At 40.5% G+C, this 15,156-nt stretch overlaps 1 protein-coding gene across 2 annotated transcripts in view; it reads left to right on the forward strand.

Moving 5' to 3' along the window:
* LOC111144005 (inositol 1,4,5-trisphosphate receptor type 1) overlaps nt 1-15,156 on the forward strand; it is a 330,013-nt gene that overhangs the window by 138,573 nt on the left and 176,284 nt on the right. For both annotated transcript variants that reach the window (XM_022498062.1, XM_022498063.1), the window contains exons 11-13: nt 3,780-3,875; nt 5,345-5,389; nt 9,340-9,494. In XM_022498062.1, coding sequence (XP_022353770.1) covers nt 3,780-3,875; nt 5,345-5,389; nt 9,340-9,494 — 296 coding nt within the window. The remainder of the gene's footprint in view (nt 1-3,779; nt 3,876-5,344; nt 5,390-9,339; nt 9,495-15,156) is intronic.

The following is a 15,156-nucleotide window of genomic DNA, read 5'->3' on the forward strand; positions in this document are numbered from 1 at the left end:
GTATTATCTTCAGGGAAGTGTCTTTTGCAATATTTTGCGCATTTTAAAAATTGTCTTACGTTTCTTTTAACATGAATGTTGCAGTACTTAGGTTTATCTTGACTATTGCATAGAATAATTTCTACAGTTTTCGTAAAGAAAGGACTCTGCATAGAGTTTTCAATTTCTGCCTTCTTCTTACTCTTTTTCTCCTTCTCTCCACACCCAGAGCACTTGTTGGGAATTTTTTAGTCAGTGCTTACATAAAGACCCTGTCAGTCCTGTTAGATTAGAAACCACTTGTGAGCTAGACCTTTGTCATTGTTCACTGATGTCACCGCTGTACTTAGCACAGCCAAAACGGTCTTTCAGAACTACTTTTCATGTGATTTGGATACTATTGCCAAAAAATAAAAAACCCGTGCTCGCTTCGGCAGCACATATACAAAAAATAAAAAACCCAAAATCAAAAAAATTTCTCAAGTGAATTTAAAGTAGTAAGTAGAAACTAAGAGAAAACTGAAAATACAGGAAAAAAGGAAGAAGTAATCCATCATTTCATTAACTTAATGTACCCATTTCATCGGAGCTGTTTGTTCTGTGAGGTTATTTTGCACAGTTGACATCACTTTGTCAAGTGATGACAAACATTTTTGCATCTTGCTTTAACATGTTGTCGTAACTCCCCCACCCAAAAACAAGTCCAAGCCCTGCAGAAGTCACCAAGGGTGACTTGAGTAAACTTATAAGCAGGTACCACCATGTCTTACTCATTTCTAAATCGGTAGAAATGAGTTAAAGATCACAAGTTTTTGTGGAGGGTGTTTAAGGTCTGGACTTCTAAAACTTCAGATACTTAACTCAGAAATCCATTTCAGAACATCTTCTCCCTCTCTCTTTTTTCTTCTGAGAAGAAACAGCTGTCTAATTCTTATTCCCTAAAAAATTGTTTCCTGCTGTTTTTTCCCTGCATATCCTAGGAAAACATTGAGGGTCTCCCCCCGCCCTTTGTCTCCCCCTTTTTAATATTTTTCTTGCAGAGTCTGGAATCATTAGTGCTCCTTTAAAAAAAAGGAAGCCAATACCATGTATAGCATTTCTTGTACCTGTTAGTGACCAGTTCTCTTGCTCTCATTTGAAAATGAGGAAACATATTTCACCTTCATTTTAAAAATCTTTTTTTTTTTTTTTTAAATAATAGCTTCACTGAGCCACAACTCCTACATTTAAAGTGTACAATTTAATAGTTTGACTTAGGTCTGTAGAGTTTGGCCACCATCACCACAGTGAAGTTTAGAACATGTTCATTACTCCAAGAGGAGCCCTGTATCCCTAGTGATCACGCCTTGTTTCTTCTCAAACCACTCCCCTCCTGGCAATCAGTTTCTTGTCTCTATAGAATTATCTATGCTGGACATTTCCTGTAAGTGGTATACTACACTATGTGACCCTTTGAATCAGACTTCTTTCACTTCTTTCAGAGTGTTTTCAAAGTTAAGCCATTTTGCCACCTGTATCAATACTTCATTCCTTTTTATTGCCAAATAATATTCTACTGTATGGATACATCATACTTTCTTACTTGATGGCATTTGAATTGTTTCTGCTTCTGGGCTCTTCTGAATAATGCTTCTGTGAACATTCACCTACCAAGTTTTTGTGAGGATACAGGTTTTTCAGTTCTCTTAAGGGTGGAATTGTGGGTCCTGTGGTAACACTGTTTAACTTTCTGAGGAACTGCCAGATTGCACTAGTTGATACTCCCACTGTGGTATATTAAGGTTCCAGTTTCTCCACATGGCCTTTGTTTATGAAGGCTATTTTTGTTGGATGCAGAATTCTAAGTAGACAGTTTTTTTCTTTCTGTACTTAAAAGTTGCGCATCCCTTGTCATCTTGTGTGCATTGTTTCTGATGTGAATTTAGTGGTTTCTTACCTTTGTTCTCTGTATATAGTGTTTTCTTTTTTTTCCTGGCTGCTTTTTTAAGAAAAATTTTTATTTTATTATGTTATGTTGGTCACCAGACAGTACGTCATTAGTTTTTGATGTATGTATAACACACAGTGCTCCATGCAATCCGTGCCCTCCTTTAATACCCACCACCAGGCTCACCCATTTCCCTTCTAAAACCCTCAGTCTGTTTCCCAGAGTCCACAGTCTCTCATGGTTCTTCCCCCCTCTGATTTCTCCCACTTCATTTTTCCCTTCCTTCTCCTAATGTCCTCCATGCTATTCCTGGCTACTTCTAAGATTTTTCTTGATATTTCTGATTTACATTAATCTAATTATGATTTGCCTTGGGTGTGTGTGCGCACGTGTGTGTGTGTGCGCACGTGTGTGTAGGTATGTATGTGTGTGTGTGTTTTCCTGCTTTGAGTTCATTGAGTTTCTTGAATCTGTATGTATGTATCAAAATGGTAAAATTTGGGTTCATTCTGTCTCAGATATGTTTCCTGCCCCCACCAACCCACACAGAAATGCTGGATCATTTGATATTGTCTGACAGGTTGCTGAGTTTGTGGGTCACATTCTCCTGCTTCTCATCTGTCCAGTGCTTCATGATTATATGCTGAACGTTGTGGTGCTACTTTATGGAGTATCTGTATTCTGTTACCTTCCTTTAAAGAATTTTGAGTTCTGTTTTATCACACAGTAATGTTACTTGTGTATCAGATTGATGCTTTGGAGGCTTATTTTAAAGCTTTGCTAAGTCAAGTGTGCTACAGTCTTTTCTCTTTTTAGGGCTGGCTTGGCCCCATCCCTAAGGTGTAATTCTTCTGACATTTTATAGAATGCCCAAGGTGTTCCATGGAATCTGTCAGAACATCTCCCAGCCCCAAATGAGCAATGAGAACATTGGACTCACAGCTTTCCTATCATTCTTCATTGGGCCTTGTGTGGTCTCCCCTTATACGTATGCAACTTGGTATTCAACCAAAAGCTCAAGGAGGCTCCTGTGTAGTTGTCTGGAGCTTTTTCTCTGGGTAGCTCTGTATTCTGGCCCCATAAATTGCTGCTGCTTTAGTCTCCCTAAATTCTGATGTATCTCCTCAACTCAGGTCGGTGTCTTCTGCTTGGATTCTTCTTCCCAGTGCTACCATCCAGAGAGGACCCTTAAGGCAGAAAGCTGGAATAATCATGAAGATCACTTTGTTTGTTTCCCTTTTCTCAGAGATCACAGTTGTGTACTGCCTGTTGTCTAACATCGGAACACAGTTGTTTCCTGTATTTTATGCAGTTTTCTAGTCGTCTGTAGCAAGTTCATGTATTTTGTGCAGTGTTTAATTGTTCATGGCACCGACTGCCAGTGCCAATTATTCCATCATGACCAGAAGTTGAACTTATATGTATTTTTATGGTAAATTGGCCCAGGTTCTATGAGTTTCAAGTTCAGAGCACTGGCTTATCTGTGTGTTTCAGCATGTGAGTACAAGTACAGAATTCTTTCGGTTTCCTCTGAAATTTAGTTTTATTTGTCATGCCTTTTATGGATGCATTGTAGAATCTTAACTTCTACTTTATTATGATTAAAGCAAATAATCTGAAAGCCATTCAACTTTTTGCTGGAACCATTTCATATGAACTGGGAGACTATTTCTTCTTTGGAGAAAAATAACACTTCCGTATGTTTGCGCTCTGACATTACATGTGATACTTGCAGTGGCTTTGTTGGAAGATACTCATTTTTTTCAGCTAGTAAATATCACTCCTGAACTATGACTTAGGAGTGAAGTCTCGGTGCTGTCTTCCTGTGGGTTGACATTTTTTCCACTCCTGGTAATCATTCCTCCTCTTGTAGGTAGTTCAACATGACCCGTGTCGGGGCGGAGCAGGATATTGGAACAGCCTCTTCCGTTTCAAGCATCTTGCTACAGGGCATTACTTAGCAGCAGAGGTAAGTAACAGCCTCTGTGTCTTTCTCTTTCAAGGCTGACACGTTCCTTTTTTTTCATTTACCTGTGGCCATTGGGAAGTTAGATGCTCAGTCACCTTGCCTTTCCTTCGGCTTTTCTGTTTCTGCCTGCCTCATTTCTCTGCTTATAGATGAGAAAACGTAAAGATGATTAACACATTTTAGTACTTCACAGGGATTTGATCAAGATGTGGGGAGAAAATAAGTTAGAAAATAATACTTACATGGAAATGCAATGTACAGCATGATGACTATAGTTAATTATATTGTATATTTGAAAGTTGCTAAGAGAGTAGATTTAAAAAAAAAAAAAAGGAAAGAATGCTTCTCTGGGATTTAGGATTATAAAATTTTTGCTCTTGCATTTTGGTCTCCCCATGTCTTATCTACCCGCTCTGCTCCTAACATGAATGTCCAAGACTCAGCTGTAGTGAAGCATGGTTGTAAAGCTGGAAGCATTAAGACACATAAAGAATTAGACAACTTTACCAAGTATTCTGGTTTTCAGAGCACTGCTGGAATAGACAGGGTCTTATCTTTACTTGCAGGAATGCCAAAAATCAAAGACATTAACTTTTCCTTAAATGTCTGTAAAGGGTTTTTGAGGAAAGGCAAGACTCAATACTGAACAGGAGGAATTGACTTTTTAATTTTTGTGCTCAATTAAGGAGCCATCATACTGTGTGGCAGATGCTGAGTTTTACTCTGATCTGCTGGAAGATGCACGATACATATTTATATCAGATTCTTGTCGTACATCAAAAGAAACCTCCCGTTGGTCCGGTTCCACTGTGGGATGGCTCAGAGATCTTCAGGGTGATTCAGTATTGCTTTGCTGCTGACCCCAAAGAAGGCTGAATCGAAATGTACTGAGCCCCTCATCCTGGAGATGCCTGATACTTGGAAGAAATGATGTTTTCAAAATACTTACGAACCAAAAGTCAAGACCAAGTTGAAATTTAAAATGAAGCTGTAAGGAGTTACAGACCCAGCAAGCCAGCTGTGAGAAATGTTGATTCCATGGTTTGCCAAAGATCAGTAGTGGTTGCATTATTTGTTATGTTCTGAAGTGAGTGTAAGTCTTGCCGGAGGCTATAAATTTTTTATTTCTGTCTAAAACTAAGCAGGATTATTCTGTCTAACACTAAGCATTATTATGACTGGATACTCCTCTTTTATTTATCTCAGGGTTGTAACTGTTGCCTTGCTAGTAAACTCATTGTGTTATTCTGTCGACACTTGAGAGACATCTTTTGGTGACTGGTCGATCGTTCCCTGTGTGTTGTACTCATGTGATATGTGTTGTGGCATGCTGGTCTCATGAGCAGAGGGAAGGGCCGAGTTTTTAGCTGTTCAGAGATGTTCACAGGCCCTGAAGTCTCCTGCAAGTGGGGCCGAGTCCTGGAGAAATCAATGGATGTTTTAATTTCCTAATGATTCTTTTTCATCAGGTAGACCCTGACTTTGAGGAAGAATGCCTGGAGTTTCAGCCCTCAGTAAGTATGAGCAAGAGCCTTCTTGTCTCCATCTGGTAGGGTGAGGCCAAATGATCTGGAACCCCATTTAAGAACTGCCATTTGTCATTGAGTGATGGGGAAGGGGAAACCATAGGATGCCTTAAAAGAGGGTCTTGTTCTGTGCTTCCCTTGAGGGCAGTCATATCTTCCTGTGTTCTGATTGGTCCAGGACTAGCAGTGATGATGCTCCTTCTGTGTGCTTACTCAAAGGGTTTCCACCTTTAAGTTGCAGAAGTTGATGCTCTCTTGGAATGCCCCTCGGTAAGACACAGAGATGGCCCCTTAAGAAAATGAATATCCGATTGCTGTTGACCTCAATCTATGACTCACCCATATTTTTTCAGGGAATGAGTGTGTGAGATGGATAGTGTCATTTAGATGATGGAGGTAATACATGAGGCATGGTGCTCCTGACATTGGATTAGACACTCGATTGTCTGGCCATCTGTCCTTGCTTTCTGCAGACTCAGGAGTAGACTTTATAATGTAGTTTGGAATTTAATGCCAACAGAATCCTTCTTTAGAAGCCATACAGCCAATTAATGCTGATTTGGGGGCACTTGGGGGTTGAATTGTCTACAAATATGTGTTAAAGAGGACAGTGGTACTGTTATATGGAAATGATGGCTCTCAATAAAGCCCTTCTCTTATACAGTGCTTCAATCTGGTCTAGGATTTAAAAAAATGCAAATAGTTGCTACTCTGACATTGTGTGTTCATGCGATCATCTCTGGTGAATATGGTAGGTGGTTCTGAGATTACTTCTTTTTGACTTGGAGGGGGGGCATAAGATTTTGGAAGAGCTCACAGGTTTTAAAGTGGATCCATGGATAAAGGGGTTTGGGCTGGAGATAACAGAATGCAGTTGTCTTTGGAAAGTCCAAATTCTGTGGAAAGGATGAACCTTGCAGTTACGTTTGGATACAATGTTAGCTCTGGAAGGAGTGAAGAGGCGTGCTAGCTGAGGGACTCACGTCATGAGTTCCTGGACTTGCTGCAGGAGATTATGTCTTTCCCAGTTCTTGAGGGAGCCACTGCGGGTCCTGCTCCTTCCTTTTATCTTCCTTACCCTTACTGCCGGAGCTCATTTTGAGAGCTGCCTGCCTCATTGCCTGGCAGGTTGAGAGCACTGACCTGGTCTGACTTCTTGCCAGCGTGCAGTAAAGTCTTTGCCCAACATTGGTGTGTAGTGTTCACGTGGCTGGTCTTCAGAGGCTTGGACTGGCGGGGGTGCCATTTTTCATAGGGCACTTCTTGTCACTGCACCTTCTTTACTTTGAGAGACCTTGTGGGACTTGCCTCTAATGGCATTAGCACCACCATTTGGGCTGAAACACAGAGTAATTATTATCCTCTCTGAGATGACTTATAAGGAGAGCTGTGGCTTCTGCCCGTGAGAGCTGACATCCATTTGAACATTGAGCTGTGTGAAGAAGGGGGCTGCCCTCCTGGCCTGTTGATGGGCGCAGGGAGGTCGGGCATTTGTAGCACAGGAGGAAGAATGTAGTGATCCAAAAGCAGGGCAGGAAGAGAGGTAGAATTGGGTTTAAATAGCAGACCCTCCCCTTGCATGAGCTGTGGGACTGAATGAGCTACATTTTCCTCTCTGGCCCTCACTTCCCTCCTCTGTAAAAGTGGCGGAACTGCTTGTTATAAGGACCAAGTGAGCTGTGGTACCTAAGACGCAGCCCATAGTAAGTGCTCAGCAAGTAGCATTTGTGTAGGTTGGACAAGATCATTAGCATTTTTAGTGTCTTTACATCCATCCATGAGTTCATCTGGACTGCGCAGCAGCTGTGTGAAAGGAGTTAGGGGAGATTTGATGATGTTTGTTGGACCGATGAGGAACCAGAGCGTGGTCCTAACTCGTCAGACCTGTCTTGGTTCAATCAGAGTTCAGTCATCTTTCTATTTTCTCCTGCTTCTCCATGCCCCGGTGGTGGAGTGTGCCAGCAGGCGTGGGTGCAGATCTAGACCACATTGCTTTGGCTGCTTCAGATGTTGCTTGGGTGGCGATCTTCATTATGGAGACCTACCCCCATGAGCCCAGTGGCCCATGTGGAGACCCTGAGCCAAGCGGCCCAGCTCCTGCCTCTCTGGGGAAGGTGTTAGCATTGGGAGAGTCCTATACCCCTCACCTTCTTGTAGGCTGGGAAACTTGAGCAGAAAAGCTGGAGTTGGGAAAGCATGGGAGAGGAAACTTTGTTCTGCTCGTGGGTCACAGACGTTCCCGAGACTGGCATCCAGTGCCTGTAAGAATCTCTGCCTGGAATCTTACTTAGCTTGGTGAGCTTGTTCTTCTCAATTTAGCAGCACCCATGAGCTGCATTCTTGATGCCAGAGGGAGAGAAAGGACAATCCGAGGCTGGCTCTCATCTTGCAGCCTGTTGTTCATGTGCCTTTCCTCCCACTAGGTGGCAAACGCCGACTGCACACAAAGAACGCGAAGACGTTGTCTTGCGGTTACAAGTCCAGATACAGGCACTCCGAGCAATTTTAATTTTTCTTCAGTGTTCCGGCAGGTCTGAAATTGAACTGCCAGCCTGTAGCTGAGCTGTGTGTTGCAAGCCAGAATCAGGTCAGGGCTTATTTTAAAGTGGTATGTGGAAGACTTTGCAGGTCAGAGTGGTTAGAAGAGGGCAGAGCTATTCCTTGAACTGGGGTAGTTGGTGCTCTCCAGTAGATTCATCCTTGAGGGTAGAAACAACAATGAGTTGTGGCTTTGTTTGGATGGTGCTATAAGGTATTAGAGGAGAGGGCATAGGGAGGAAGATACAGAGCTTCTAGGTATTAAAGGAAGCATTTGTATTTTCTTTCTTTCTCCCTCCCTCCCTCTCTCTCCTTCCATCCCCCTCCCCTCATTCTCCCTCCATTCCCTTCTTCCTTTCCTCAAACAAAAGTTGGGGCTGCCTGATGAGCTAGAGCAGACTATTGCCTGCAATCTTAGATGTCAGGCCCTAGAATTAAATTCTCTCATCCTCTCTCCTTTGCGTGTTAAATTTGATTTCCTTTTATCCATTCCCCAGTTGGAAAAGAGTCAGTGCCTCAGCCCAAGCCAAGCAAGTTAGTGACAAAGAAAATGTGATTTTTCCCTGTAGATATAGGTGAATGTTGTCTTCTTGCAAGGACGTTGAAAATTAAAAATAATCCCACGTAGAGTCTCCGTGCCGGGAGACACCTAGCAAAGCCTATGCGAGGACGTGACGGTCTAAGCATACTGCTTAAAGGCATTCAACCATATGGGCTCTGGAGCCTACAATGTGTTTTTATAGTTTCTCAGGAAAGCTTTCGTCATTGTTCATTAGTCTTAACTGTCAGAAATTTTCTTCAGCCTCCACCAAATCCCTTACATAGCAAGAGAGGCCCCCTTTTCCCTGAATTGTCGTCAGCAACGCTCCTTGATTAATTATGAACTTTTTTTCAGGGCTAGTCTGACTTCTCAAATATTTTTCTTGGCCACACTGGGATCTCTGCTTATGAACACTTGGATGCAGGCTTATTTTATTTTACTTTTTCTCCTGGGAAGTAGATATATCGTATTATTCCTAGACATTTAACTGTAGCTTAACACAATGACCCATAACCAAAGCCACAGGATGAGTTTTTCTCAAAGTGCTTCTTCTCTCTTCCAACTACTGCAGACGGATGTGCCCTGTGGACTTCTTCATCACCGCTATAGCACTCTTTCCGTGGACATCTGTTACTGTAACCCTGCATTGTTTAAACATTTTTTTGCAATACAAGGAGGTAGAGTGTAAATATTCTTGGCGTGGGTGGCCGACTGTCCTCTTTCATGACTGCTCTGAAACTGTGGTTCTTTTCCTGCCAACTGCTGATGTTTATTCCCTGTTCCTGTGGACTGTGCAGTGATTGTAGTGAGGGAAGGTCTGGTGTGCAGAATCCATGACTTGATGACTTTTCCTCCTCAGGTGGACCCTGATCAGGACGCCTCTCGAAGCAGGTTGCGAAATGCCCAAGAAAAGATGGTGTACTCCCTAGTTTCTGTGCCTGAAGGCAACGACATCTCCTCCATTTTTGAGCTAGACCCCACCACTCTCCGTGGAGGTGATAGCCTTGTTCCAAGGTATGATTCTAAAATGGCTTATCCTGAGTGAGTCAGAGCTGGTGTATGTGACCTGGCTGGGCTTCTTAGAATCCAAATCATCATTGCCTTTCTTGAAGCTTTTGTAAAAGATTTGTTCTGGTTGCCCATTGGAATGGTGGCTGGTTTGTTTATGGCTCATTAGTTTTAAGTTCTCAAGAGCCTAATTTATTTTCATTTATTTAATTTACTTTATTTAGGTGAACAAGTCAAATCATAAGCCTAAGTAGCTCCATATGTCTGATTTCCTCTACTCATGTCCTCATTTCCCAACTTGAGAGATCCCCTAAGTCAACTGAATAAACAATTGTAAAGAAATTCTGGGAAATGGAATATTTGTAGTTCATTGAATATGTAGTGGAATATGAGAAGTCAGACCAGTGTTCTTTGGTTATTTTGTTAAATTTGACTCTTGGTTTGGTTGCACAAGGATGCATTTTGGTGGAGGGAATAACTGGACTCAAGTGGAATAAAAACTCGTGCTTAACACCCAAATCAGCTGCACTATTATCAATGATGGCTTATATTTACTGAGTGCTGACTACATGCCATGTTCAATGCCAAGTGCTTTCATTTCAGTTACCTGATTTGATCTTCACAAACCTGCCCCTCTCCTCGCCCCCAGCTGTGAGCTAGGTGTTACTACTTGCCCTTCTTCTAGGTAGATGCCGAAGCTCAGAGAGTTTAAGCAACTCATCACATATCAGCCAGTCCCTTTGCAGAGCCCCAAATCTTAAACACTGAAGATGGACAGGGTTGTTGGGGGCAGTTCTGACTCTTCAACACAGCATTGGTTAGCGACAATCTCCTTGGCATCTGTAGCTTTTACACATGGCTCCTCTGACTATCACTTTGTGTTTCGTTATTCGTGTACGTCATTGCCGTGTCACTGTTCAACCTGTCAGTGAAACGGTAAGTGCCATGTGGGTGCTCTCAGCAGTAGCAGAGAAGCTTCTCTTGTGCTGCTGGAGTGATGAACCGAGGACAGTGTCTGCATAGAAGAGATTTTACAGTGCAAGGAGGCCTTCCATGGCCATCTAGTTAAAGGGTTGCTTCGTTCTTAAACTCTGCTGGGTTGTTAATTCCTTGAGAATTGGGGGAAAGCTAGGATGTTCCTCTAGAAAACCTCAAGTATGTGCACAGCTTTGCATTCTCCAGGGTTGGAACTCCTGATTTAGATTGCCTTTTTCTTTTCTTTTTTTTTTTTTTTAAATAACAGATTTGTTGAGATCTAAGTCATATTCTATACAGTTCACCTAACAGGCTCAATTCAGTGGTGTTTAGGGGATGAGCAGAATCGGGCAGCTGTCATCACAGTTTTAGAACATTTTTCCCAAAAAAGAACACCGTATCCTTTCTCCATCACTCTCATTTCCCCATGTTCCACGTCCAGTCTTAGACTCAGCTGCATCCTGTCTTTAGTAATCTGCCTGTTCTGGACATTTCATGTAAATGTAACCTGTGATCTTTAATGACTGGCTTATTTTACTTTCCTCTGTATTATAGCATGTATTAGTACTTCATTTTATCTTACTGCTGAATAACATTCCATTATGTAGTTTTATCCCATTGTATTTATCCACTTATTTTTTCATATTTTTCTAAAAGAAGGGTTAATGCCCATTCTTTAAAAAAAAAAAAAAGTTATCAGGGCACCTGGGTGGCTCAGTGGGTTAAAGCCTCTGCCTTCTGCTCAGGTCATGATTCCTGGGTCCTGGGATCGAGCCCCACATCCGGCTCTCTGCTCAGCAGGGAGCTTGCTTCCTCCTCTCTCTCTCTCTCTCTCTCTCTCTCTCTGCCTGCCTCTCTGCCTACTTGTGATCTCTATCTGTCAACATTTTTTTTTAAAGATTTTATTTATTTATCTATTTGTTTGTTTGTTTAAAGTAATCTCTGTGCCCAACATGGGGCTCAAGCTCACGACCCCGGGATCAAGAATTGCTTGCCCTACTGACTGAGCCAGCCAGGCACCCCATATTTATCCACGTATTACCTGATGGTCATTTGCATCATCTGTCCTTTTTGGCTAATATGCTGCTGTGAACATTTGTGTACACATTATTGGGGAGGGGACATAAGGTTTCCTTCTCTTGGGTATAGATCTAGAAGTGGAAGAAGTGTACGTCATATGGTAACTATCTAACCTTCTGAGGAACTGCTAGACTCTCTCAACACGGATGCACCATTTTACATTCCCACCACCTGTGTGTGCGGGTTCCAATTTCTCTACGTGTTCTCTCTCCAGTACTTGTTACTGTCTTTTTATGTGAGCCTTCCTGGTAAGTGTGAAGTAGCACCTCATTGTGGTTTTGATGTGCATTTCTTTGAGGCCTAATAAGGTTCATTATCTTTTCATGAGCTTGTTGGCCACTCATGTATCATCTTAGAAGAATTTTTTTCCATTTAAAAAATTGTGTTGTCTTTTTATTATGGAATTTTAAGTGTTCTTTATTCTAGATATAAACCTCTTACTAGGTATATGATTTGCAAGTATTTTCTCCCAGTCTCTAGGTTTTTTCACTTTCTAGATGGTATCTTTTGAATTAGAAAGGTTTTAAATTTTGTTGAAGTCCAATTTATCTATTTTTTCTTTGATTGCTTAAGTTTCTAATTTCTTAAGAAACCATTGCCCATTTCAAGGTCAAAAACAATTATACTGATGTTTTCTTCTAAGAGTTTTATAGTTTTTGCTCTCTACTCTTAAGGTCTTTGACCCATTTTGAGATCCCTTTAAAATATGGTTTGTGGTATGGTACGTTGATTTTTATGTTTAAGATTTTATTTATTTTGAGAGAAAGAGTGCGTACGGAGGAGGGGCAGAGGCAGAAGGAGACAGAGAATCCCAAGTGGACTCCACGCTGAGCACAGAATCCCATGCTGGGCTCAATTTCATGACCCTGAGCTGGAATCAAAAGTCAGATGCTCAATAGACTGAGCCACCCAGGCACCCCATTAGATTGCTTTTTAAAAGCTTTCTTTCTCATTGACTTGTTAACTAGATAAGTACAGGTCTGTAGAACCCAATTGCATTTTAGCTTAAGTAAGTTTCCATATGTTGTGTCCTCTGTTCTAGTAGTGATTTAATGAATTTGGTTAGGTTCCCAGGAGATGAGGGAATGACATTTATATTACATAAATGCTAAACGTTTTAGTTTGCAAGGGATAGCAAAGAACAGGACCCTGTGATTTGAAATATCACATCATTTTATTAGAATGTGTCTCGTGACATTCCCTTGGCATGGGGAGTAAGGTGCTAGCTAGTTGGCCATATTCCCCAATGGGTTGAAAATCCACATGATCCTGTAGGAAGGGGGAAGTTGAGTCTAAGCTTTTAGGTCAGATGGCCAAGCAACTTTGGCTGGTTAGAGATCGTGCTTCTATATCCACTTCAATCTATTTCTGTTTCTCTGTTGGAAAACTCTTGGTGGATAGTTGTCCATAGGTAGATGGATTCTAAACTCTTAAACAAGGGAAGTCTTGTATTCACCATGGAAAAGTGTCCAGTATGGTCTACCAGTGTTAGTTAGCAGTTATGATCTTGGACTTGGTCTTAGCTTTAAAAGTTTTTATCCATTTTTGCCTTTGACCAAAAACCCAAGAGCCAGAATTGAATGGGCTCCTTATGCATTATTCCTGTGGAGAGATAAAAAGCCTTAGGGGTAGTATACTCATTTCCCTGCATCTTAAAGCTGTGCTAAATATTGTTTGTTTGAAGATCAGGAAGTCTAAAGTAGATAAATGAATGTCTCTGAAATGATGTTAGCAAAGGAATTTTTGGGATAGTCACTGGTTAAAAGAATCTTTCCAAGCCAAAATGAAAAGGATAATGGCAAATTCTGGATATACTAAACAAGATAATAAAATTACAATATATATAAAATAGATGAATTAAATGAACTTTGGGAGAGCATGCAACTTTGTGGCTGTTTTGTAACTGTCCTGATCTCATGGCTTTTGAGTTAAGGATTGGGAATGAGACTTGGGATGAACGGATACAATGCTCTTTGTGTCTTAAATATAATTTGGCCTAGAGCTTTGTAGAATATAATCATCCAATTAAAAGCTAAGCTCCAAGCTTTGGTTATACTTTGAAACTAAGAAAATGAGTCCAAGCCACTCAGAAGAAAAAGAACTGAAAATCTCTGTCAGATTTCTTGTTCATGTTGTTTCATGTATATTCATTCTAGTTTACATAAAAATCGCTAGGATTGCCCTTACTTATAGTGTTCAGGGCAGTTAGAATGAGGGAAAGCAGAAGGCAGAGAGGATGTACTAAAGATAGTCATCTGGTTTGATGCTGTCCCTGCCCTCACCTCTTTTCCACGTCTATACCATTGCTCTAAATTCCTCTTAACTCAAGTGATGTCTGTGATCCCTTATCTGCCCAGCCCCAACAATGTTCAAAGTTACAACTCAGGGTTTCTGTAACAAAAAACTATCATGATTTTCTGAAGCCTCATTGATATCTTCTAAAAGTTCTTCAGTACTTACCTTGACTGTCTCCCAACTTAATGCTTTTTAATGTGCATTTCCCATTACTTGCTTTTGTTTGGTATTCACTGATCTTGTCTCACTAATGTGGTATGTTCTTGATGTAAGAATTATGCCACTATTTCTACTACTTCCTTAAAGCAGATTGAAAAACACTGTAGAATTATCCATGCTCACTGTAAAAAGCAAAAACAAAAATGTGTTAATGTCACAGACAGCAAAGAAGCAAATAAAAATTACATAAAATTTAATTATTGAGAGATAACCACTGTTAACATTTATGGTTTATTATGGTTATAGTTTGAGACAGGTCTCTGGGCACACAGGTAACATATATATAATTCATCATAAATAGAATTATAAACTATTTTTAACATTTTTTACTGGGGATGTTCTGTACATATTTCCAAGTATATATAGATTATAATCACTTTACATTGTTAGTATTCTACTGCATGTACTACACAGTTAACTAGCCCACTGTTGAGACATTGGATTGTTTGCAGTTTTTCACTCTTGTAAGTATTGTTTTGTTGAATGTCTCCATGCCCCACTTTGTACTTGTGCTGTCATTTTAAGTGAAAAAAAAATCTAAAAATGGCATTGCTAGGTGAAAAGGTAGATAGATTTTACTTGTTTTATAAAGTGCCAGACTCCCTTTCAGGGTTTCACCTGTTTACAGTCTCACCAGGAGTGTGAGGAGAGGTTATTTCCCTAAGCTCTTGTATATACTGGGTTATCTCAGTCTCCAAGATCTCTGGACTATGGTAGAGTAAAATGATATATAGTTTTAATTTATATGAATTGTATACTAAGAAGATTGAATGTATACTTTCAAGTTTATTGGCCATTTAAACTGGGTTATTACATTACTGGCTTATGTCCTAGTCTCATTTTCATTTCCAGTATTCATGTTCTTACTCATTTTAAAGATCTCTTTATAAATGCAGATTAATAACCTTTTTATGCTATGTTGTATTCTTTCATTTTCCCAGGTTGTCCTTTTTCTTTCAGCTGTCCCTGATGTTTTTTTATTTGTTTGTTCTTTTTTTTTTTGCTTTACAGAAGATAAAAAATTTAAACTGTATTATAAGATGTATCCTTCTTTGACTTTTAAAACTTACAAAACTTATATGTTGCTATGTGCTTTAGA

Source organism: Enhydra lutris, unplaced genomic scaffold, assembly GCF_002288905.1.
Source record: "Enhydra lutris kenyoni isolate GAN:26980312 unplaced genomic scaffold, ASM228890v2 scaffoldscaffold10, whole genome shotgun sequence".
NCBI classification, from domain to species: domain Eukaryota; kingdom Metazoa; phylum Chordata; class Mammalia; order Carnivora; family Mustelidae; genus Enhydra; species Enhydra lutris.